This window comes from Bos mutus, chromosome X (genome assembly GCF_027580195.1).
Source record: "Bos mutus isolate GX-2022 chromosome X, NWIPB_WYAK_1.1, whole genome shotgun sequence".
NCBI classification, from domain to species: Eukaryota; Metazoa; Chordata; class Mammalia; order Artiodactyla; family Bovidae; genus Bos; species Bos mutus.
In genome coordinates, this window is record NC_091646.1 from 101,209,995 (window position 1) to 101,237,016 (window position 27,022).

General features: G+C 39.3%; 1 protein-coding gene across 1 annotated transcript; it reads left to right on the forward strand.

Annotated features, from left to right (window-relative positions):
- The first annotated feature begins 10,576 nt into the window (after window positions 1-10,576).
- On the forward strand, window positions 10,577-26,149 carry TASL (TLR adaptor interacting with endolysosomal SLC15A4). The gene is made up of 2 exons (XM_005899749.3): window positions 10,577-10,822; window positions 22,249-26,149. Exon 2 carries the CDS (start codon window positions 22,250-22,252, stop codon window positions 23,150-23,152), a length of 903 nt encoding a protein of 300 aa, XP_005899811.1. The 5' UTR covers window positions 10,577-10,822; window position 22,249; the 3' UTR covers window positions 23,153-26,149.
- Window positions 26,150-27,022: the final 873 nt, after the last annotated feature.

Below are 27,022 nucleotides of genomic sequence, written 5' to 3' on the forward strand. Positions count from 1 at the left end.
AATAGGTCCATTCGATCTCCACAACAAACCATTTCATCCACCTTTGTTCATACCCTATGAATGGTGCTCCTTACCTTCATTCTGTATACAAGATCTCTCTCTTTTCTTTGACAGTGTCCTTAACCCCACCTCTCCATGACCAAGAGCTTCCTTTTCTAAACTCTTGAAATATGCTTTATATCTGTTAAACATGCCAGTGCTAGTATTTAAATTCTATTGAAAATATTTCTGTAGTTTAACAGAGATTAATGAGAGTTAAAGTAATTTTACAGAAATATGCTGTTTCATTTGTTCCTTTACAATTTTAATACTATTTAACTCAATAGTCTTAACTTCTCCAATACTAGTACAATATTTAACAGCTCTTTGAAGCTGCAAGTCCAATACTTTGGCCACCTGATGTGAAGAGCTGACTCATTTGAAAAGACCCTGATGCTGGGAAAGATTGAGGGCAGGAGGAGAAGGGGACGACAGAGGATGAGATGGTTGGATGGCATCACCGACTCGATGAACATGAGTTTGGGTGAACTCTGGGAGTTGGTGATGGACAGAGGGGCCTGGCGTGCTGCGGTTCATGGGGTTGCACAGAGTCAGACACGACTGAGTGAATGAACTGAACTGAACCGAATTTATCTTTGTAGGTATACGTCCAAATTCTGCCGTTGTAATGTTGACTTCTAAAGGCTAGAAACTGTTTCTCATTTCTCTCTTGAAGTGTTCTGTATAAGACCTAGTACATAACACATAAAGAATCGTGCTCTGCCTTTGGAGGCAGAAAAACCTGGATCCAACAGTTAACTTCTTTGAAAGCAAAACTTTCTTTATTGTAAAAAATATAATTCTACTTAATCTGTAGGGTTATTTTGAGATTTAAATGACCTAAATTAAACATTGAAACACAAAGCAGTCAGTATAAAACACATAGTAGGCATGCTACACGTAAAAACTTTTCCTATTAAAAAAGCCTCCTGTCCTAAGTCAAAGATCTTTCTTGGTAAATGTCATATTACACTTGAAAGTATGTGGGTTATTTTTGAGTATCTTTTGATATTGATTTCTAACATAGTCCCACAGTGATAAGAAAACAGACTCTGCATGATTTCAATACCTTTAGACCATGACATTTTTGTACCTTGTTTTATGTCCCTAGGGTACATTCCAGTGTTTCCCAGTTTATAGTCTATGGGAACTTGAACAGAATTTGTATCCTACTGTTGTATAAATTTTAATTATGTTGAATTGGTTCATGGTGCTTTTCAGGTCTACTATATCCTTCTACTTTTCTATATATTCATTCTATTAATTTTTGAGAGTTTGATACTGAAACTCCAACTAAAAATCTTAATTTATCTACTTAAAAAAATCATTGCAATATATAGTGGAACTGTATGTAGCTCTGTTCTGTATTTTCCAAGACTCCTGGAAATGTGTTATGATACTTTTATAATTTTAAAAAAAGAACAGCAGAGAAGAAATGATCATCCTAGAAGTAATGTTTGATAAACTTTTTTAATGCCTGATAGAAAAAAAAAAAACCCTCATGTTAAGATATAGAATACAGGTACCTTAAAACCTGGCTCCTCAAAGTGTGGTCCTATGTGCACAAGCAGCATTGTCATCCTCTGGTCGATTGCTAGAAATATAGATTGTCAATCCCTACCCTGAACCTACTGAAAGTGGATTTTAACAAGATTCCCAGGTGATTTCTGTACATGCCAAAGCTTGAGAAGCACTGCCATAAAAGATGTTAAAGTAAAGCCAAGATTCATAGATTGACTTGACATGATATCTGGGCAATTAAGTAAATCCACTGGATTAGAGTCCTATCTAACCTCATTATTTGATGGGAATTTCTGATAAAGAGCCCTCAAAAGAAAGTTTGTATCATCATATGCATCATAGTAATTCCTTAAAGAAAGTTGATAGAAGGGATTGCTTTCTTTTCTAAATTTTAAAGACAATGAATTGATTTCTACTAAACATGAATGGAGTTTCAACTCCAATACTTTGGCCACCTCATGCAAAGAATTGACTCATTGGAAAAGACTCTGATGCTGGGAGGGATTGGGGGCAGGAGGAGAAGGGGACGACAGAGGATGAGATGGCTGGATGGCATCACTGACTCGATGGACGTGAGTCTGAGTGAACTCCGGGAGTTGGTGATGGACAGGGAGGCCTGGCGTGCTGCGATTCATGGGGTCGCAAAGAGTCAGACACGACTGAGCAACTGAACTGAACTGAACTGAAACATGAATGGGGAGTGACTTGTAGGTTTAATGTTTATCTTGAGTTGTTTTTCATTAGCCTTCAACACCTCATCCTTAGGAATTAAAGAGCAAGGGAAAGAGTTACAAGGAATACTATTTGTTGTTGTGACTGGTACCTATAAAATAGAAGTTGCTTAAACAAAGCTAACTCTTGAATCTATAATCCAATACACACATTTCTTGAATTTTACTCTACGGGGACAGGAACCAAAGGAAGGCTTGATGTGGCCAGGAGGAGACAGAGATGGAAAATTTCCACCCCAGAAGACTTTCCACTAAGGGAGGAAATCTGGAGACAAAAGGGTTCAACGGCACTATTTTCACTTCCCTGTTGCTTTGTGAAATAATGTTATTTGGACTGAAGTTTTAGTTTCTCCTCCATAGGCTTCATATGTCCCTGGCTGCCTTTGTAAACATGAGTCAGTATAATGGCATGATAAAAATAGAATCAAGGGGGAAAATAAAACTAAGAAGAATTCCAAAGAGAATGTCAGTTTTTTAAATTTAGAACCTTTCTGAGGTACTAGAAACTTCTACATGGCTTCAGAGTGGATAGTCACTCTTCCTTCAGAAATCTACCCAAATTACATAGTTTGGTGGAATTAGAGTTCATAAAGATGATGCAGACTTAATTTTTCTAGGCTCTGTGACCTTTGAGCCAGGATCTAAGAGCTGACCAGACAGCTCTCACGAAGGACTTCTATGAACTTCTAATAACTTCTTGGTGACAGAAACTAAAATTTTGACTAGAAATCTGGGTGTAGAGCAATATTGCTTGCAGGACTTCCCTGGTTGTCCAATAGTTACAACTCCACACTTTCAATGTAGGGGGCATGGGTTCAATCCCTGGTTGGAAAACTAAGATCCCATATGCTGTGCAACACAGCCAAAAAAAAAAAAAAAAAACCTAAAAATAAAATACATTGTTTGGGACCTTTGCTTTCCTGGGGAACCTGCCTGCAATGCAGGAGACACAAGTTTGATCCCTGGGTCAGAAAGATCCCCTGGAGAAGGAAATGGCAATCCACTCCCACTCTAGTATTCTTGCCTAGAAAGTTCCATGGACAGAGGAGCCTGTTGGGCTACAGTCCACGGGGTTGCTAAGAGTCAGACATGACTGAGCGACTAATACTTTCACTTTGCCTTCCAGAGCCACTGTTCTAAATCAGTCAGGCTGGGGGAGAAAGATACATTTGGGGAGCTCAAAATCCCTTGGATTTGAAGTTTTATTATGCTCATTCTTTGTATTATAGTTCAGATTATCTAAAAATGCAGAGATAAGGCTGCTAAGGAAAATGAAATCCATACCTTATTGGAAAAAACCCCCCAATTTTAACCTGTTGGTTTAATATATCCTTTTCATCTAATTCAGTCCTAGGTATGAATAAGAAGGAATACTAAGATTCAACTTTGCCTTTTCCTTTCTTCTTTTAAAAATCTGAAAGGCAGACAAAAAAGATAATGACATAGAGCTGGGTTTAGCATAAAACTAATGCACGAAGGGAATTCCCTGGTGGTCCAATGGCTAAGACTCCACACTCCCAATGCAGGGGGCCCAGGTTTGATCCCTGGTCAGGGAACTAGATCCCATAGGCTGCAACTAAAAAAAAAAAAATCAGGAGTGCTTCAACTAAAAATCCTGCATGCCACAACAAAAACTGAAGATCTTACGTGCCACTGTTAAGAACCGTTGTAGTCAAATAAAACAAACAAACAAAACTAATTCAAGGAAATTGAGATTCTCCACAAATCTGGTTGAGTCTTTGGCCTCCTCATCTGAACAGAAATAAATTGTTACAGAACTAAAGCAGAGTTCAGGCAAATACTCATTGGTGTGATCTTCAAAGAAGAGGTAAACAAACAACATCAGTCAAATGGAAATTCTCAGTTGCTCAACTCAGGAACAGAAGATTTTTTCTCTTCAAGGCCAACTTATGGTAGAGGAAGTGAAGCTTTATTTTGACTTGAGGAGGAAGTATCTCTGTGTCCCGAGACTTGGACATCAGACTAGGGGAAGAGGGAAGAGGTTGACAGAGAAAAATATAAAAACTAGGAAAGAGAGGCAGAAGTGTGTGTGTTGTTGTTGTTGTTTTTTAGTCAGTAAGTCATGTCCAACTTACTGCAACCCCATGGGCTGTAGCCCACCAGGCTCCTCTGTCCAAGGAACTTTCCAGGCAGGAATACTGGAGCTGGTTGTCATTTCCTTCTCCAGGGGATCTTCCTGACCCAGGGACTGAACCTGAATCTCCTGAGGCTCTTGAATTGGCAGGTGGATCTGAGCCACCAGGGAAGCCCTCAGAAGTATGTAAAGATGGGCAAAAAGAAGCAAGAACTTGTAGCAAAACTCTGTCAAAAGTGTTTCCAAGGAAAATTTACTATAGAGTTAATGATACAGATTTCAGCTTTGGTGTTAAGAGATTTTTGCTAAATCTTTAAGGCAGAGAATGTCAAGTGATAGCAAAGACTGACAGAAAACAGAAGCCAAAATAGTTCATGGTAAGAGCCAGTGAGGATACTCGGCCTTAAAACATATGGCATTAAGTTCAATTTGCCCCTTTAATTTATATCATATTTCAATTTTGAATCATTTTTCAACTGGAAAAATTACGAAATGCTTCAGAAACTTTACAAATGCAGTAATCATATTATTTGACGCCAAAATGAAAATCTCTCTGAGGTGGAAAATGGGAGTTATTCAAGAGCAAACAGCATCCATTACAATCAATTATATTCTACATAACAAAATCTCTAGTGCGCAACAAGCCATTACAGCTTCATAGGAATTCAGAATGTTGTACTTAATAAAGCAATTATAATCTGTCATTTCGTCCTCAAGATGAGCAGCACTGTCCTGGAGCTTACCTTATGGATTTCTTTGGTATAAATTAGACCCAATGAAGTATAGTGAGAAATTTTTAAATGTCATATTAATTTTACCCTACGGAATATGCAACATGTTCCTAAACTCTCATATGTTCATGTCAATTTTTATAGAATATCAATTAAAATTAATCTGCAGCAGCAATGTACTAAAACTTTATATATAATATTGTAATTGCATCTGCGGGAAAGGTGATTATAAAAATGCCCACGATAAAGTGTGAGAAATGAATGTGGAAAAATGGAATCACATTTTTAGAGATGTTACAAGTTATACATAATTATGAAAAAGTTGACTTTTATACCATTATGTACTATCAGAAGGGTGCCAGGGCTTTTGTTTTGCTCAGTTTTTCTGGAAGCACAGATCAAATTCAGTTTTAAATTGCTCTGGCCTATTGAATCAACTTAACAGGCACTGCTGACTAATTGTAGAGATCAGGAATAAGACTGAATTAGAAAGGACTTTGAGGGCTTCCTGGTGGCTCAGTGCTAAAGCACCTGTCTGCTAATGTAGGAGACACAGGTTCTAACCCTGGTCCATTCCGGGAGATCCCGCACACCACGGGGGAACTAAGTCCCTGTGCTACCACTATTGAGCCTGTGCTCCAGAGTCCAGGAGCTGCAGTTGCTGAAGCCCGCACACCTAGAGTCTGTTTTCCACAAGAGAAGCCACCACAATGAGCATCCCACACAGCACAACTAAAGAGTAGCCCCCACTCGCCACAGCCGGAGAAAAAGCCTGCTCAGCAATGAAGACCCAGCACAGTGAAAAATATAAACAAATAGAAACGACTTTGAGGTACTGAGCTTGGGTAATGCTATAAAGGTAAGTAAGGATATGAATTTTGGGGTCAAAAGATGAAAGGTTTGGGGACTTCCTTGGTGATCCAGTGGTTAATCTTACAATGCAAGGGGTGCAGGTTTGATCCCTGCTCAGGGAACTAAGATCCCACATACCTCATAGCAAAACAAAACAAAACCAAAGCACAAAATAAGAAGTCACTTGTAACAAATTCAACAAAAACTTTAAAAAATGGTACACATCAAAAAAAAATGATGAAAGATTTGGTCTTATTTATGTGAAGCAGTCAGAGATGCAAAGTGAAAAATCTGGGGGCCATGGGAGAAAGACATTGGGATTGGAGATACAGATTCCCAGGTCATCCAAAGATAATAGAAAGTGTGGCAAGTTATGAGTTTATCAAGATAAGACACTGGGCGGGGGAAAAGCAAGAATTTCAGTTCTAGGAAATAGGTGGTTGATAGGAAACCAAAGAGCTTCGAAAGGAGAAAGTGAAGAGGTAGAATAATTAGCAGTATGCAATGAGACCACGTCCACTGGGTGGTAGAAGGGAAACCTCTGTAAAAGAGAGGTAGCATCAATAAAGAACTGAGTAAATATATTATTATTGGAACAGATGTGTGTTGGAAGTCAGTGTAGCTACTACAATGGATGAGGTCAACCTGCATGACACTGAAAAGTTTGCACATAAAAGACAAGGGACAAAATAGCATACATAGCAACCTACTACTTGCATACAAAAGAGGACAGATGTAATCATTGAATTGATACATGAGAAACTGAAGATCACAATTGTTACTCTGGAGTGTCCTGAGAGCTGGAGATCAGATGGAGAGAGAGGTTTAATTTTCACTGTATACATTTTTGTGTCATTTATAATTTCTATCATGCAGATGAATTTTTAAAAAACAAACTATTAAAACAGAAGTGAGTGAATAGCATTGGATACTGTAGGATGTCAAAGAGGCTTACGCTGAAATAATGGTCATTAGACTTGATGACTCAGGGGCCTTGGGAACTCTGAGAAAGTAGGTTCAGTTGGGTCATTTGATATTAAAAGAGAAAACTGTATTGTAAATGGCTGGAGAGCACACTTCAGAAAGACAAAAAATTTACACTGAAAGAGTTGAAGTTTGATGGAATAAATTTGGGAACTGATAAGTTGTGTGTATGTGCATATATACATACACATATATATTTGATGTCTACATACATACTATTCTCTAGTTATGGGAAAGGCAATAATGGCTCTTATCTGGAACTGGCAATTGGCAAGTAGAACATGACTGAAAGACTAAATGTTGAGGAAGAACGTGCTGGGAAGAGCGCTTAGAAGTGAGTAAAGAGTGGACAGGGGAAATCATGAGCATTGGGGGTGAGGTAAGTATGGATGATATCATAATGGAAATAGCTTTGAGGAAGTTTTGACACCAGGAGAAGCAACTGAATAACAGGAATAATATCCATTTAGAGGCATAAGCCATACAACAGATGTATAGAAAATTGTATTATAAGATTTCAGCTACAAAGGATGTAATTCTGCTATATTAAAGTCAGCAAACAGAAAGCAGTTCCAAGCCAAATTCATAAGCTCAAGTCTTATCAGAAGAGCAAACTTGACATAGTGCCAACTTTTTGATTATAGAAAATATTTGCTGAAATGATGATAAAATGAGTAATTTAAGAGACAAAATCAAGAGTGAATATAATAAAAATTTGGCAGCTTGTATTTGAATAAAACAATAAATGTGACTTAACCCAACCAAGAGCAGATAGAATGCCCCCAAAGAGCAGTAATGGCATGGCACTGCAGGTGAGCTCAGAGGGACCCCATCAGAAAGTGTTTCCGGAGGTAGGTCAGACCCATTCTAGGATATTCATAGTATATCTGGTTGTGGTTGAACCTACACTAGAATAAAATGAAACAGTATTTGGCCCTGAAGTTGCTATGCCCTTTTACAGCTAAGTTTTTTATGTTTATTTTTTGGAGTATAGTTACTCAGTACAGTACATAGTAACAGTGTTCTGTTAGTTTCTACTGTACAACAAAATGAGTCAGCCATACATATACATACATCCCCTCTCTTTTGGACTTCCTTCCATTCAGGTCACCACAGTGAATTGACTATAGTTTCCTGGGCTATACAGGAGGTTCTCATTAGTTATCTATTTTATACAAAGTATCAATGGTGTATATGTGTCAAACCCAATCTCCCAATTCCACCCATCAACTTCCTCCAGCTAAATGCTTTACAGGCTTCAAAAGCCTGGAGACATCCTTAGGCCTGATTTTATAGGATTACACTGCAAATGAAACTGCCCCTGGGGGAATGAGTCTGGTCCTTCCAGTGGTAGGAGGTCAAGTCAAATTTGGGACTAATAGAGAAACTGTCTGTGTTATGGTGCATACACGGAGATTGTCTTTTCAAATCAATCTAAGTAATGTTCCATGAAATAATGCAGCAAATTAAAAAAGACTCTAACAGAAATAAAATGACAGTGTACTTTTTAAAGGTATAACTTTTCATGATAAGTCATTGGTCAAAGGTGAATAAAATAAGCCCATTAACTGGTATTCCCATCTCTGCAGCCATAAATAAAAAGATGCTTGCTTGAATAAAGACCTGAACAAAGAGGCAATGAGGAAAAAAAAAAAAAAAAAGACGCTTGCTCCTTGGAAGAAAAGTTATGCCCAACCTAGACAGCATATTAAAAAGCAGAGACATTACTTTGCCAACAAAGATCCATCTAGTCAAAGCTATGGTTTTTCCTGTAGTCATGTATGGATGTGAGAGTTGGACCATAAAGAAAGCTGAGCGCTGAAGAATTGATGCTTTTGAACTGTGGTGTGGGAGAAGACTTCTGAGAGTTCCTTGGACAGCAAGAAGATCCAACCAGTTGATCCTAAAGGAAATTAGTCTTGAATATTCATTGGAAGGACTGATGCTGAAGCTGAAACTCCAATACTTTGGCCACCTGATGCAAAGAACTGACTCATTGGAAAAGACCCTGATGCTGGGAAAGATTGAAGGTGGGAGAAGGGGATGACAAAGGATGAGATGGTTGGATGGCATCACTGAATCAATGGACATGAATTTGAATAAGCTCTGGGAGTTGGTGATGGACAGGGAGGCCTGGTGTGCTGCAGTCACGGGGTCGCAAAGAGTCAGACACGTCTGAGCAACTGAACTGAAGTAGAAATGTTTACATATTCAGAGTCTGGAATTTACGTTTGATCAGAGTTAGGTAGAAAAAGATAACAGAATCAGATATTATTTGGGACAGGATTACTCTTTCTTGGTTTAATTGAAGCCATCAGAGTAAACAAGTGAAATTATTTTGAGAACTGTACATGTTTTTCTGCTTTGGGGCTAGAATAACTGACCCATTGGCAGACAGACTTCTCTGTCTTCCAGTAAAGATACAGAGCCGGTAAAGATTCATTTGAGCAGTAAAATTAAATGTGACTTAAAATACTATTTTTTTAAAATGGAAAAGTTATACACAGTAGAAACTTCAAAAAGATATAGTGTAGAAAATTAAGACTTATTTCCAAAAGGCAATTGGTTGTTTCTAGTTTCTTGTATATCCCTATAGAAATAGTCTATGCTTTAAAAATACAAATTAGAGCCTATTATGCCTTCCATGGAGAAGGCAATGGCACCCCACTCCAATACTCTTGCCTGGAAAATCTCATGGACAGAGGAGCCTGGTAGGCTGCAGTCCATGGGGTTGCTAAGAGTCAGACATGACTGAGCGACTTCACTTTTCACTTTCATGCATTGGAGAAGGAAATGGCAACCCACTCCAATGTTCTTGCCTGGAGAATCCCAGGGACGGGGGAGCCTGGTGGGCTGCCGTCTATGGGGTCGCACAGAGTTGGACACAACTGAAGCGACTTAGCAGCAGCAGCAGCATGCCTTCCATGGTCTTTTGAAACAATGTACTTTGGAGATTTTTTCCTATTATTAGATAGAAAATTACCTCACTAATTTTCTACAGTAGGGATAAACTCCCAGGCATTTGGACAATATCGTATTTATGAATATTTTTTCTTGGTTGTTTCTTAATGTTGCCACAAATATCTTTTCACATATCTTTGTGTAGAGGTGCAAATATATTTTATGGATAAATTTTGGAAATGGTATTGTTGGGCCAAAGGGTATGAATATTTAAAATTTTGGAAAATAACAGATACTGGAAAATTGCCTTTTGAAAATGTTTATAATCTCACCAATAGTGTATGAGAGTGCCTCCTTCCCCACAACCTTGCTCACTCAGGGTACTATTGAATTTTTAAACTTTCATTAATTTGAGAGAGAAAACTGTTTTCATTTGCATTTTTTAAATTATGAGTCCAACTGAGAAACAACACTTCTTAAAAACTAAAGGTTAATGATGAAATGGAATTTGCGAAATCATCTTTGACTTGGCTCTCTTTTGGGAGAGGGGTCCCAGGGAATTTGTTAGAGGAATACATTTATGTTTAGAGGGTTCTTACATAACATGTAGCAATAAACTACTTTAACAAGAGGCAGTTTCATAGATAGGTTTCATTTTTCAAAAAGGGGAAGAAACACCATTCTGTGGCTTGATGTGGGTTTGTCAGTTATTGCCTCCCCCGTTCTTGGGACTTCCCACCCTTCTTTAGCACAAATCAGACTTGAGCAAAAACAACTTTTTCCATAGGATCAGTTATAAAAAGAATGGCAAGGGCAATGAACAGCTTAGTTTATTGGTTTTATCAGGGAAAGTAGACTCACCAAAGGCTTGCGAACATTTCTGGTCAAAGCACTGGCTGGCTTATTCATCTCTATATGGTCAATCGTGGTATTTCTGCAGGACCAAAGGCACGGACTGGTTAGTGAAGGTAAGCAAAGGAGGCAACAAATCCTATGACTGTGAACTCTATCTGTCATTTCTCTTCTCACCCTTTCTTCACACTTTATCAGCAGAACTCAGTTCCAATCTCATGACATCTAAAATGCTTTTCTCATTTACCAGATCAGAAGTGAGTGGGAATGTAAGCAAGCATTCAATGGAGTTAGACAATGAAGAGAAATTAAGCCAAACACTGCACTTCTCTTACCTCATGGTCACATTTTGGACATTTCTAAAACTATTTTACTTAAAATTTTGACTGATCTGATCAAGTATTTGTTATGTCATTTCTTCAGTCCCTGTTTGCTAATTTCTACATAGGTTTAGCATCTGCATTTTTTAAAGAAGACCTAAAAACCTAAGCAGAATTTTGCAGGGACAGCACAATTCGAATTTGGTCACAGGAATGTAGTTTTAGAGATGAATACAATGACAATAAATTCCAATTTGACTCTCAATTATTCGCTGGATGAAGTTGTGATAAGTGTTTTTCTGTGTGGCAGGATATACGCAAAGTAAATGTGATTGACAGTGATGAGGCTTTTCAAATTGCCATCTGGGTGATTTGGGAAAAGTCTCCCTGTTGGTATTAAAGACAGTACATGCACAAGTACTTTTGCTTGAATTTTGCTTGAATTATCTTTAGATCTGCTCATTCTTTTTTTGAGCACATCTATATGTGCTTGAATATAAACTTGGTTTGACCAGAATATTCACACTCATATTTTTAGACCCTTTTTTTGCGTACGTCAGTTGTAAGAAGCTCGTGTTTCCGAGCTTGAGAAGCTTTCTGGAGGAGTAGAGAGTATTTCAAATTTTTGCAAAACACTCATATTATAATGGTAATTTGGGAGATCTACACATGTGAGCTAATTTTATTATTTCAGAGCAAAGTGATGTTTTCAATAGTTATTTCAAGTTACTAGAACATTTCCAACCACAGACCTAATGATTATCTTAGATATGTAAGATATTGTCTCTCTGAGCTCTTCATAGGCACAATAGAATGTAAATTTCCCTTCATTAACTAACTGTAGTTACTTTCCTTCCAATTTTTTTTGCAAAGTTTCAATCCTATTGAAAAATGGAAAAAAACTACTTCAATGAACAAACATTTCTATCAATGAACACATGTTCAATAGTGCAATGCACACACGTTTCTAGTAATCACTTGTAGCATTTCATCACATTTATTTTTTCTCCTGCTATGTCTCTCTCTCTCTCTGTATATATACATAAACACACACATAGACAGGTTGTTTTTTTTTTTTTTTCTAAATTGTTTGAAAGTATATTGTTGATTTCAGGACAGTACCCTCAAATTTTTGACCCATATCTCCTAAGAAAAAGAATAATCTTCTACATGACTATAATGATAAGGAAATTTAATCTTAATATAATACTATTATCTAATAGTAGATCCATATTCAAATTTCTCTAATTATCCACATGTCCTCTAGAGAGTTTTTATTTTTTAATTCAGGATTCAGTCTTGCATTGCATTTGGTTGATATGCTTACAATTAAATAAATGTTAGTGGTAATAGCCATAATTAACAATATAATTAAGAATTATAACACCAAGGAAATTTAGTATCAATTCTATCATGATTGCTTTTCTTATTTTTTAGTCCTTTCATTGGTATCAAAATACTTTTAAAGTAATTCAAAGTGATTATAAGCTTTCATTTTTCTGTTTGTGAGACATAAAGACAGGATATGAAGAAAAATCCAAACTATGACAAAAATATATTTACTAATATATCTGCATTAAAATTTATATTTTCTGAAATAAGGAAATTTATATCCAGATAAAGTCCTTGGAAGTAGCTGTTTCCTTTGTTCATAAGGATCTAAGTAGAACTGAACAGAAAATTATTTACTTGTTGATGTTAATATGGAAAACAGAGGCCTTTTGACTTATGATTATTTTAGCCATCAAATTAGACTTTTGGGAACTAACTCATTAAGTAAGAATCACTTCATGTTTGACAGAAGAATTGGTAATCCAAATTATATGTTTTATAACAGGAAATGAAACAAAGTAAGGAATATTTTAGAGCCTCCATCAACAAACGCCACAGAATATGAAATAACAGGGACATAAACCAAGGTGTATGATTAAGTGAATGGTTATTTTCAGCTCTTAAGAACATGTTACTTTCAAAGATAAGAGTCAGGAAAATGCAGGAGATCTAAAGAAACACCTTGTTTTGGGTAAAGTTCTTGTATTATTCACTGGAAAAAAACTAATGTAACATAGATTTAGTTACATTATTATAACTAGATTAAGAACAAAATAATATTCAAGTTTTTCAATGATAACCTTTCAGTGGTTTATTTGCAAGTCCTCCAAATCAAGATCTTTAAAAAACATAGATTGGAATGAAAGGATCTAAAATTAAGATTATAGGGGAAATACAGAGATGAAGAGATGAAACAGAGTATTTTGGGGATGGAGGCATTATGAAAAAATAACATTTCTGGTATATCACCTACATATAATCTTAACAAGACAGCTTGCTTCAGTATAAATATGAGGCAAAAATAAATGTGCTCATCTGATCGGAAAATTTTAAAAAGTAATAGTGTATTGAAGAATAACAGTGGAAACAGTTAATTTTAGACACTGATGGTGAGAGAATAAATTGGCCCAAGCTACTTGAAAGACAATTCTGCTTCTCCAAATCTGACCTGGGGAAACATTCCTGGAGGCACTGAAGTGACTGCACATAGTCAATAAGCAAGAAAAACCTCCATGTCTACTATGAGAAATTATTTGCTAACATAAGTTGTGCCTGTTATTTTCCATGAAAAGGCAGACCTATATAAGCAGGCATTGCTGACAAGTGGGAACTAAACTGCACCCCAACTAGCTAGGTTCAAGATCATCTATGAAACAGACAATAACATTTTCCTGTCCCTATTTCTGTGACGTTACATACCGTGATGCCCTGAGGCAGTCCCATCCAGTGCCTCCATTTTCGTGTGGCTACTGAGGTCTTCTCTGCACTGTCTCAACCACCTAGCTTCTCAGAAGTCTTAGTTCTCATACATGCAAACTGTCTTTTTAAGGACAGGATCTCTTCTGCCACCGTATCATCCCCCAATACCCCCACTTCCTACCAATCCTCCATCTTCCTGCTTTTCTTTTGCTATTGCCAGTTACTCCATTTAAAGGACTGTCTCAATGATTTATTTCACTGTTCAAGGTAGCAGCTGGATTTTGCTAAGGTTCTGTGCAATCCTGATAAATATATTGGGGTAGGAGAGACAAGAACTTAGAATTTCTTTCTAATTTAGGGGCAAGGATTTTAAATGGATGGCCAGGGACTCTGGAATGTTGAGATATGAGACTTGATGGGAGGTGGTGCAATGGGGATGGATAGGGAAACAGGGCTCTTGGACAGAGGAAGAAGGGCATGAATGCCTGGGTTGGGCATGGGATGTGAATGAACTGGGAGGAGTCCAGCATGGCTGGCGTCCTGGGTCCTGTGAGAACAGGCAGAGATTGAGATGAAGAAGGCAGATAAGAACCTCGTATCATGAGGGCCTAACATGTGTGGACTTTATCCTGGAGGTAATGGGGAGCTGTTGATATTTACACAGGGTATCTGTAATATTAAATTACCCTGTGGTTGTAAAATTAAGGGCAAGGCAATGCTAGGCTACAGAAGTGGGAATAGTTAAGGAAAGTGTCCATATAGTTAGATTAAAAGAGCAGACGAATGTGGATGAACCTAGAGGCTGTCATATAGAGTGAAGTTAGAAAGAGAAAAACAAACATTGTAAATCAATGCACATATATGAATCTAGAAAGATGGTACTGATGAACCTATTTGCAGGGTAGGAATAGAGGCACAGATATAGAAAACAGATATGTAGACATGGCGGGGTAAGGAGAAGGTGGGATGAATTGAGAGAGTAGCATTGACATATATACACTGTGTGTGTGTGTCCAACTCTTTGCGACCCCAAGGACTGTTGCCCGCTAGGCTCCTCTACCATGTATAAAATAGATGGCTAGTGGGAAGCTGCTGTATAGCACAGGGAGCTCAGCTCAATGCCCTGTGATGACCTAGAGGGGTGGGAAGCAGGGGGTGGGGGCGGGGAGGGAGGCTCAAGAGGGAGGGGATATATGTATACATATAGCTGATTCATGCTATTGTACAGCAGAAACCAAATACTACATTGTAAAGCAATTATTCTCCAAGTTAAAAAAATTTAAATAAATTTTTTTTTAGAAAGAGCATAGTAGAAATTATTTCTATATCTCAAAGACATATGAACACTGATACACAACTGAGTCAAACATGTAGCCCTGTGGGGTGGGCACTGGCTGTATTCTTATCTTTTCTTTCTATATTTCACTGCATCTTCCTTCCCTTACTTGTCAAGGGTTGTTATTACATAAGAGTCAGGACTGGTACTCTTTTCCTGGAAGGAATAATTGCTTGTCATGACTGTGTAATATTAACTGTTCTCAACTAGGCATTAGTTAATGTTTTAAGAATAGATCATACACTTTGGGGTTAGAAAATCTGAACTTGAATCTTGCCTCTACTACTTACTTGCTTTGTGATCTGGGGAAGGTCATTTGTCCTATCTTAATCTTAGTTTTCTCATTTGGAAAACCTGGATAATGATAACATCTAACAGTGCAGTGCTATTGGAAGATTAGGGGTAATGGTTGGAAAGCACTCAACACAACTTTGATTATTATTGGGTCCTATCCCAGTTACTGCACCTGCTTTTCGATTTAGGTCAAGTATAGGCAAGCCATAACCTGTGGGTCAAATTGGCCCTTTGTTTGTTTTTGTAAATAAAGTTTTACTGGAACACAGCCACACCCATTTGTTTACATGCTGTCTCCCACTGCTATCCTGCTATGATGGCCGAGTTGAGTGGTTGTGACAGACACCTAAAATATTTAATATTCGGCCATTTACAAAAAAAGTTTTCTGAACCCTAAGTTGGATTTTTCCAAAAATTTCCTCTTACCAATTTCTTCCCTCGTTAGTTTTTCTGTTTAAATCCATGCTTGTGTTGTTTGAATGTAAATTAAAAGTATGTCTATGTACAGAGTTATAATGACAGTTTTCTGAAAAGTGTTAATATAGAAGGAAGAATTCATATTACAATTTCTTCTGATATCCAAGTAAATGATTTAACAATGTGCTGCACTTCAGTGCATATTTCTAAGTTGTGAATTTGCACAGCAGGTTAATTTTGGTATTCCCCTGTCTGGTAATGATTAATGGAGGCTAAATTTGTCTAGAACATCTCATCTGCAAATGTCCTTGAAAGTCTTTTCCTTCACACTTCAAAAAATTTTTTGCTTTTTATTTTGTATTGGAGTAGAGCCGATGAACAATGTTGTGACAGTTTCTGGGGAACAGTGAAGGGACTTAGCCATACATACACATGTATCCATTTTCCCTCAAACTCTTACTCAGTCATGGAAAATTCCAGATGTATCTCTGTTTCTATCTTCTCTGTGATGAGAAATAAAAATTCAAGTGATAAAATATCTTTGTACAATTGAAATAATACACTGACTTAAGTTTTACCATCTCAGATAAAATTAAGTCAAATATTCATTTGAAGTACATCTTTTTAATAACTTTGAAGAGTGAGGTCTTCTAAAAATTTTGTTAATTACCGAAGTTTATTAAGAAAAATGCCAACAATTAATCAAAATGAACCCAAATAACTCTCTGTTTTAAAATTTTAAGATGTCATGATACATAGTAATATTTTAATTCTAGTGGTACATTAAAAGGTTTTTATAAAGTTCAAATGAGTTAACATATGTATAATTTGGGTGTTTCACACATTACTCTCCACAGCTTGAGAAAAATCTTGCAAAAGCCGCTCTAGCATGCGCTCTGCTGCCCTCTGCTGCTCATTTTCAGAAATGGATTTTGATTTTGAGTTAATACCTAGGGCTTCCTGATGGCTAAGCGGTAAAGAATCTGCCTGCAATGCAGAAGATGTAGGAGACACAGGTTCGATCCCTGGGTCAGAAAGACCCCTTGGAGGAGGGCATGGCAACCCACTCGAGTATTATGGCCTGGAGGATCCCATGGACAGAGGAGCCTGGTGGGCTACAGCCCATAGGGTCACAAAGAGTCAGACACGACTGAAGCATGCACGCATGCAATGCTTACCTCACTTATTTTCTTCTCTTAATATAGTCAAAAGCCCATGCAATATTAAAGTTTGAGGGGATTCTATAATTTAATCCCACATTCTCAATTTACAGATAAGTTGAGTCTCTGAGAGGTTAAGTGACATGCAAGCGTGAGCTCTGTTTTCTTTCATTTTTTTGTCCATGCTGTGCAGCTTGTGGGATCTTAGCTCCCAACCAGGGACTGAACCCAGGTCCTCTGCAGTGGAAGCGTGGAGTTCTAACCACTGGACTACCAGGGGATTCTAGCGGGCTCTGTTTTCTGACTGATCAGCATTTGAATGCCTGCTGGTTATGGACATAGTACTTAATTTCGATACATAGAAAATGAGAATAATAGTACCTACATCTTTGAATTTTTGTGGGGATTCATTGATTTAGTACATAAAAGGCACTTAGAACAGTGTCTGGGTTGTAGCTAGTATAAATGCTAGCCCTGTTATAGACCTGCCATTAACTAGACTAAAACCACAGCAAGATCAGAACTAGAATTCTAGTCTCTTGACTACCAGTTCAATAGTATTTTTTTTTGGCCTTAATGAGTCTGCATAGCAACCAAATTTTACCTTCCAATGTCCAATGTGGATTTTTAGAATGTGACCTGCTCACTTTGGAAGTTCTTGTAGTTTCTGTGACACTATCGACACTGCAGAGCTTATTTTGGCTCATTCCTCCTTGTACTGTTCAAGGCAGGTTCCCCACAGAAATTATTACCCATACAAGCTGCTCAAGCATCTAGATAGAAAATCCTGCAGCCCACACTTGGGAGATGCTGTCACTGTTGACTGACAGTAACCTTTCTAATGAGTTCCCTGCTTGAATCTCCAGTGCACAGTTAGACACCTGCACTCACTTACCAAGAGTCTGACTCAGGAGGAACTGAAGTAAACCTATCAGCTTCTTTCCTGGCTCTGTCTCCTGATCTCTCCATTTTGGTCAATGCTGGTGTCAACTGTCAGTGTGCCTAGACACAGTTACGTCTTCTCCTTCACTGCCAAGTCCAGGGGTTATGGCCTCTCAAGTTCATTGCTTCTCTTCCTTTTCTGCTTCCTTCTTCCTGGCTCCTGCCCCTAAACAGCTCAGGTGGGCATGAATCCAGCAGCCCCTAACCTGGGTCATGGACTCCAGTTTCATTCTGCTGACATTCATCTTGCCCTTTATTCATAGATCAAATCATGCCTTGAAAAACCTTGGTTACCTTCCAGAGGTTTGTATTGCCTTCAGCATAAACTTAAAGTCCTCAGCCTTGCATGTCTCAATATTACCTCCCTGACGTTTTCTCTCACTCCTTTCTCATAGGAATTTGTTCATTTAGGCATGGGTGTCTCTGTCCCTTGGTATTACGACACATTTTCTGCTTTTCCTTCATTGGTCCTACCACTGTACTGGTCTGCCTTGGGCCCTATGTTAGGGCTCTTATTCTACCAGAATTAAGGTATCAACAAAGCTCTCAGCCCATGAAAAATAGGGCAAAGAGGCTTTTATGTGTGTGTTAGTTGCTCAGTCACGTCTGACTCTTTGTGACCCCCATGGCCTAGCCCACCAGGCTCCTCTGTCCATGGGATTTTCCACGCAAGAATACTGGAGTGGTTTGCCATGCCCTTCTCCAGGGGATCTTCCTGACTCAGGGATCGAACCCAGGTCTTGGCCATTACTCAAAACAAAATACATTTCCTTCACTACTGTGAACGAGCAGAGGTTATCTGGAGAACTTATACACATCAGCCACATAAAGTGAGAGAAGAATCCACTATGATTTTTTAATATGAAAAGAAATGTGATAAACAGGTGATTTGGGATAATGGCTGAATGGGAACAAGGGGAACTCAAGAATGATTTTGCATTATCACCTTCACTGTCTTCTAAGTCTGTGCTGTCCAATATCTTAGCCATGTGGTATTTTTAGTTTCAATTAAATGAAGTTAATTAGTTAGTGAAATTCAGTTTCATTAGCCACATTTCAAGGGCTTAATAGTCACATATGGCTGTTAATATTTTGGACAGCACATATGTAGATCAATCTATCATCCCAGAAAGTTCTGTTGGACTGCACTGGTCTAGATTTTTCATTTGCTTCTCTAAGTCATCCACCCCTGATCTACTGCTTTCCAGTTTCTAAAGTATAACTGCTCTAGTCTCTTCTCTTGTTCTCCCTTTTCTCATGTATTATATTTAAAAAATCATTTATTGTTGTTTTAGTGAAGTTTGGAGGGGGAGAAAGAATACAGGTATATGTCTAATCCATTATTTTTCTTAAAAATCTTTGCTTTTCTTTCCCTCAGTGTGATCCTGCTTTTGGGCTCACATTCTAAGTAATCACAGTCACTTCAGGGGTCCCTCTGGCTTGGGCTTGCCTCTGAATTCCAGCTTGCTTCCATAAAGCCATAGCATCAGCTGAGGATGCTGGGGGTGGACGGGAGGTGGCACGGTGGGGACATTTCTGGCTGTTGTTATGTAGTCACATGGGCATCCATGGTAAGTTCTCATCATTCACCTGGCCCCTGGTTAATATTCTATAACTATCATGTCTGCAATCTGCCCATCCCCAATGGAGGTTTTCGCCAGGTTTGCAGGCTCTGGGCAGCATGCTGGTACCTAAGCAGACTTCACAAGGCAGCCTTAGGCCAGTCCACCTGGGCATTCCATTTGGTTGGTTTTCCCCCTGCTCTTCAGGTTCTACATGGGGGTTAAGGCACAGGCCTCATCTACTCAGGGCTCCCCCAATCTATCTGGCACCATCCTGTTTCCCTCCACAGGGATTCCATCCACTGAGTCTATTGTTGATATGTCAATATGATGCCCTAAATCATTTGGTAGTGGCTTAGTTCCTAAGTTGTGTTCAACTCTTGCAATCTCATGTACTGTAGCCCACCTCTATCCATGGATTTCCCAGAGAAGAATACTGGAGTGGGTTGCCATTTCCTTCTCCAGTGGATCTTTCCGACCCAGGGATCGAACCCGGGTCTCCTGCATTGCAGGCAGACTCTTTACCACTGAGCCACTTGGCTCAGTGACCAAGCCGCCAGTCATTTAGGGTTCTGGATTCTGAAGTGTAAAAGCTCAGGTTATGGAATCTCAAAACTCATTTCTCTAAAACTATGATTTCTGCTAAGACTTTCTAAAGCTTCTTTAGCAACTCAAAAGCTGGGAGATGTGGTTTTGTTCTGGTTTTCCACAATGATAGTCTTAGGTCCTGAAGGCAGAAGGCCCCACTTGCAATCTGGGTGGGGTGAAGTGGGAGGGTCGTGAGGTAACTGCATCACTAGGAAGCCTTAGGATAAACTTTCTTGCTGTGTTAATTATCTTCTCATGTATAGAAGATTTGCCTTTTCACCTGGATGTTCAGTTTGTTAAGAACAGAACCACACAAGTTTTTTTGGAAAGAACATTTTCTTACTGTTATAAGTGCGTCTAGCATACAAGAATCGCTTCATGGATGTGTTGAAGACCTTTAACTTTGTAGCTTCATGGTACATGACAGTGTCTGGAATACAGTAAACATTTAAATCAATAATAAATCTTCTGAACATATTTTGGAATAGTTCCTCCCAAAAGAAATAAACATTGAAAACATTGGTGGTAGTGGTTTAGTCGCTAAGTCATGCCCAGCTCTTTTTGACCCCATGGACTGTAGCCCATCAGACTCTTCTGTGCATGAGATTTCCAAGCAAGAATACTGGAGTGGGTTGCCATTTCCTTTTCCATGGCATCTTCCCACTCAGGGCTAGATCCCACATCTCCTCCTTGGCAGGCGGATTCTTTATCACTGAGCCACCAGGGAAGCCCACTAAGTATATTACATTCATAATACTAACTTTATACAATTAAAACATTAACTTGGAAAAATAACTTCATGACTATAAAAGAGATACTAAAATAAAAAAAAAAAAAGAATCCTTAGGGTTAAGATAATCCTTTTCTAATATGACTTGTCAATTTCAGGCTCAAATTAATGGGTCTGTTTTAGAAGCCCAGCCCTTGAGGCCAAAGCAGGTCAGTTCTCTTTGCTCTTGTCTGTTGCTCCATTGTCAAGAGTGTCTTTTTTGGAAAATGCAGCTGTGGATTTCCGCCCTACTCTGCTGCTGCTGTTAAGTCACTCAGTCACGTCTGACTCTTTGCGACCCCATGGACTGTAGCCTGCCAGGCTCCTCTGTCCATGGGATTTCCCAGGCAAGGATACTGGAGTGGGTTGCCATTTCCTTCTCCAGGGGATCTTTTCAACCCAGGAATCTAATCTGGGTTTCCTGCATTGGCAGGTGGATTATTTACCACTGAGCCACGTGGGAAGCCCACAGCCTATTCTAGTCACCTTAGAATCAGTGACAGCCGCTAACAGTGGGAGGAGAGGGGCAGGTAGAGGAAAAGCTCACAGTAAGAAAAGTTCCTTGGTAACTGGGGTAGAGGTAAACACATCAGTCAGACACAGGAACATTTCCAGGACATACTGTAAAAACTAGGACTGAGAGAGCAAGAAAGCCATCCTGGGCAGCAAAGGGAGACGAAGGCTTCATGGTCCATCATGACAGGTTGACAGTGAATCAATTTCTTACCCTGCCATTGCTGTTCATTATTTAATTCAAGTTAAGGATCCTTTGATTTCCTCCTCAAGGCAAACAACTGCGCTAGCTCCCAAGAATAAAATACGATGATGAGTAAGATATAGCTCTCATTTTCAGTAGAATCTGCCACCAATTCCCTCATGTTTTACAACCCACTAGTGACACTGCTTCCCCAGTTTGCAGCTACTCAATCACTCTCCGTTTCCTTCAGGGCAGAAGGCAGATGCCCTTGCCCGACTCCCAAGGCCCTTTAGGATTCAATTTCAGTCCACAACCCCAGCCCTCTCTGCTTAGGCTCAGTGTCTTATATATGCCATGTAAGGCCATCTCATCAATTTCTTATAACTCTGTGACTAGGGATGGAACTCCTAGGCTTCAGTTTATCTGAAATGCCACCTTCTCTGGGACATAGCCTGTCATCTCTCCTCCTTCACCCCAGGTTGTTACTCAGAAACTTGTTGAAGGAGGGAACTGTGTCCATTTCATCTTTATACCTCCAGCACATGTCAGTGCTCTGGTACCACAGCAGGCACAGAATGAGCAAGAGCTTGGGGAATGAATGAAATCAACTTATTTATTGCCCTTTGCTTTTTTGATAGCACAGCTGCCCATTTATGAGACTCCAATCTTCTTTTCCCCCATTGTAACTCACACACTGTCTTTCCAGAATGCTGTCAGAAGGCTATCTCAGTGGACTTGCATACCGGAATGACATCCAGTGGAGTTATCCGTCTTCTAATGAGCAAGTGGCTGAGGAAAAGGAAGAGGAGATGGAAGCCACAGCAGCTGCAAGTCTTTCCTATTCCTCCGTGGATGAAACACAAGTCCAAAATCTCTATGTGAGCTGCAAATCCTCTGGCAAGGTCATTTCTTCAGTGTATTCAAGAGAGAGCCAACATAGTAGAAATCCGAGAATTACAGTGCTGCAAACAAACCCCAATCCTGTGTATGAAAGCCCAAACTTGGCTGCAGTTGAACTATACAGAGACACCAGCAGAGAGACCTACTTGGTCCCACCTTCCTGCAAGAGTATCTGCAAGAATTACAATGACTTACAGATTGCAGGGGGCCAGGTGATGGCCATTAATTCAGCGACAACTGATTTCCCCTCTGAGGGTAGTTTTCAATATGGTCCTTTGCTGAAATCATCTGAGATTCCTTTGTCCATGGAGGATTCCATGTTCACTCAGCCCAGCGACTTGCCACCCACTCCTATCCAGCGGTATTCATCGTACTGGAGGATAACCAGCATCAAAGAGAAAAACAGCCTACAAATGCAGAAGCCTATTTCGAATGCGGTGCTGAATGAATACCTGGAGCAGAAGCTGGTGGAGTTGTATAAGCAGTACTTTATGGACACTGGGTTTCATGACAGTTCACCTACCCAGATTCTGGCATCTGAACTCATCATGACAAACGTGGACCAAATTAGTATTCAAGTCTCTATAGAGAAGAACCTGGAGATCTCGAAAGCCAGGGATATCGTCATTAACCGCCTATTACAGTATGGGTCAACCGAAATCAGCACGCCGAGTCTCCATATTTCTCAGTATAGCAACGTGAATCCATAGAGAGGGTGCTTCCATTGCTCTTTCTCAACTACTCAAATCCTAAGCAACAAGTATTCATTTATTCTGAGAATGTGCAGGAAGGGGTTGGCAAGGGGTAGAGAACAAAAGGTTGGTTGCAGGTCAGGTATGGATTAAGAGGAAATCTCATAATATTACACGTGAAGGAATGTGGGGAGAGGAGCTATAATGACTTCCAAGTGAGGGCTGTACAGCAACAAAGAAAAAATAAAAATGATCAAAAAAGAAGGTATGATTCATATAAGGGAATACAGAAAAGGAAAAAGAAGAAAAACCAAGTAAGGATGCACACAATGTATGGAGAGTCCTTAAAAAACTAGGAATAAAACCACCATATGACCCAGCAATCCCACTCCTAGGCATGTACCCTGAGTAAACCAAAATTAAAAAAGACACATGTATCCCAATGTTCATTGCAGCACTATTTACAATAGCTAGAACATAGAAGCAACTTAGATGTCCATTGATAGATGAATAGATAAAGAAGTTATGGTACATATAAACAATGGAATATTACTCAGCCATAAAAAGGAACACATTTGAGTCAGTTCTAATGAGGTAGATGAACCTAGAGCCTATTATACAGAGTGAAGTGAGTCAGAAAAAGAAAGATAAATATCATATATTAACGCATATATATGGAATCTATAAAGACGGTACCAAGGAATTTATTTGCAGGGCAGCAATGGAGAAACAGACATAGAGAACAGACTTATGGACACGGGGAGAGGGGAGGTGAGGGTGAGATATATGGAGAGAGTAACATGGAAACTTACATCACCATATGTAAAATAGATATCCAGTGGCAATTTGCTGTATGTCTCAGTGAACTCAAACAGGGGCTCTGTATCAACCTAGAGGGGAGGGATGGGGAGGGAGATGGGAGGGAGGGTTAAGAGGGAGGAGACATATATATACCAATGGCTGATTCATGTTGATACTCGGCAGAAAACAACAAAATTCTGTAAAGAAATTATCCTTGAATTAAAATAAATAAATAAATAAATTTAAAAAAGAAGAATGGACACCATGGCAAAACTAAAAGCCAAAGGTTTCAGGGTAGGGGGTTAAGAATATGTTTGTCACCCAAGTAAAATCCTCCAAGTTGTTTCTTCTTGAGGGGAATGGACCACTGAAGGCTGCTACATTTGGGTAGAAAGACAGGTTCAAACAGTTTTCAAAAAATACATTTGTATCTATTTTCCCTATCCTGTACCAGATCATTTAAAAATATATTCTTTATAAAGATGAAAATAGTAGCAAATTGCAATTGTGCTTTTATTTTTTAATGATTACTTAGCTACGACCTCAAATACAGCCACACAAATCTAATTCTGTTTACTGGGGGGATGAAGTTTTCTAAACTGAAAAATACCACATAGTGAATATTAAACTACTGCTTTGTTTTGCCGTGTTTGATTTTCTTGGTGGTAGTAAGCTTGAAAAGGAATTATGCATCTTATTTTTCCCATTTTTCTCTTCTTTTTCTACATGCTCTCTTGTCCCTTCTGGAGCCAGGAAGGGGTCTTTTGTATTCTCTTACAAGCTCTAGGATCTCATGGTGTCAAATTCTGTAAATGCATGCAGTAGAATGGTAGCTTCATGAGAGTCCCACTGCTCCACTTAATTCCTCTAGTTCAAGGATTTGCAAATACTGACTCATTGGCCAAATCTAGCCTGTCACCTGTTTCTTTTATTGAGAGGGCTTCCCCGGTGGCTCAGTGGTAAAGAATCTATCAATGCAGGAGACATGCATTCGATCCCTGGGTTGGGAAGATCCCCTGGAGGAGGGCATGGCAACCCACTCCAGTATTCTGGCCTGAAGAATCCCACTGGACAGAGGAGCCTGGTAGGCTACAGTCCATGGGGTCCCAAAGAGTCAGACACAACGTATCGATTAAACAACAGCACCAACAACAATCTGCATATAACACATTAGTTTCACATGCACAACATGATTTGCTATTTGCATATTATGAAATGATGACCACAATACACCTAGTTACATGCTTTGAACTCCCATGAGCTAAGAATTTTTTCAGCCATTTTAAAATAAAAGGAAGAATATTTTATGACACAAGAATTATGATATTCAAATTCAGTGTCCATTAAACAAGGCTTCATTGGGGCAAAGCCATATCTATTCATTTCTGTATTCTTTTTTTTTTTTTTTCATTTCTGTATTCTTTATGGCTGCTTTCACACTAGAAAGGCAAAGCTCAGTAAATGTCATGGAGAACATGTGGTCAACCGAAGCCCAAAACACTATCGTTCCTTCCACAAAAGAAGTTTGCCTACCCTGCTCCACAGCAGTGCCCTGACCATACAACGGGTGATTGAGTTAATTCAGCTGCCTTGAGGAGGGTGACTCTGATATGGAGACTGGTGAGCAAGTTTATGGGGGGCTGTTGGGAACAACCTCTGTGAGGGAATGATGAAAGCCAAAGAGGTTTCCATAGATGCCTCAGCCACTTAAGGGAGCTCTGTGATTGGGGTGGGCCTTCGGCAAAAACCATCACAATATTGTAAAGTAATTATCCTCCAATAAAAATTAAAAATGTACTGTGCTTAGTCACTCAATCATGTCTGACTCTTTGGAACCCCATGGACTGTAGCTCGCCAGGCTCCTCTGTCCATGGGATTACCCAGGTAAGAATACTGGAGTGGGTAGCCATTCCCTTCTCCAGGGGATCTTCCCAATCCAGGGATCAAACCCAGGTCTCCCACATTCCAGGAGGATTCTTTACCAGGGAATAAAATAAATAAATAAATTAAAAAATGGAGGGAGGTTCAAGAGGGAGGGGACATGTATACCTATGGCTGATTCACGTTGAGGTTTGACAGAAAAGGACAAAATTCTGTATGCCAATTACCCATCAATTAAAAAATAAGTAAGTTTTTAAAAATAGTAAACAACAAGGATCTACTGTATAGCAGAGGAACTCTACTCAATATTCTGTAATAACCTATATGGAAAAGAACCTGAAAAAGAATTGATATATGTATATGTATACCCGAATCACTTTGCTGTATATTTGAAACTAAAACAACATTGTAAATTAACTATACTCCAATATAAAATAAAACTTTTTCAAAAACTAAAAAAAAAAATTTCTCCCGCTTGACCAGCAGGGGGTCGCAACCGTAGCTGAAGTAATTCAGAGTCAAATTTCTCAAGGGGAATCAGCTGTGAGCCTTCAGAAGCCAAACTCCTGGCAGCTCCTGGGAGAATGAGTTCCTCAGTCAGGAGGAGGAATGTGAAGCACAACAGCATCCTCTGCATTTTCCCAGTATTTGTAGAGTGAATTTTCTTTTTTAACAACATGTGGTATCATGTAAAAAAATCTGGTTTTGAAATAATAATTCAGAAATGTTATTCAATGTTTTAAATAAATAATAGCCACTATGCATGAATTCGGAGAAGGCAATGGCACCCCACTCCAGTACTCTTGCCTGGAAAATCCCATGGCCGGAGGAGCCTGTTAGGCTGCAATCCATGGGGTCACTAAGAGTCGGACACGACTGAGCGACTTCACTTTCACTTTTCACTTTCATGCATTGGAGAAGGAAATGGCAACCCACTCCAGTGTTCTTGCCTGGAGAATCCCAGGGACGGGGGAGCCTGGTGGGCTGCTGTCTATGGGGTCGCACAGAGTCGGACATGACTGAAGTGACTTAGCATAGCATGCATTAATTAGGCTTCCCTCCGGGTAAAGGATCCACCCGCCAATGTGGGATACCTGGGTTCAGTCCCTGGGTTGGGAAGATCCCCTGGAGAAGGGAATGGCTACCCACTCCAGTATTCTGGCCTGGAGAATGCCATGGAGAGAGGAGCCTGGTGGGCTAGTCCAT

Excerpts from the sequence above, each read along its gene's own strand:
- TASL (XM_005899749.3), top strand. The coding sequence starts at position 22,250 with ATGCTGTCAGAAGGCTATCTCAGTGGACTTGCATACCGGAATGACATC.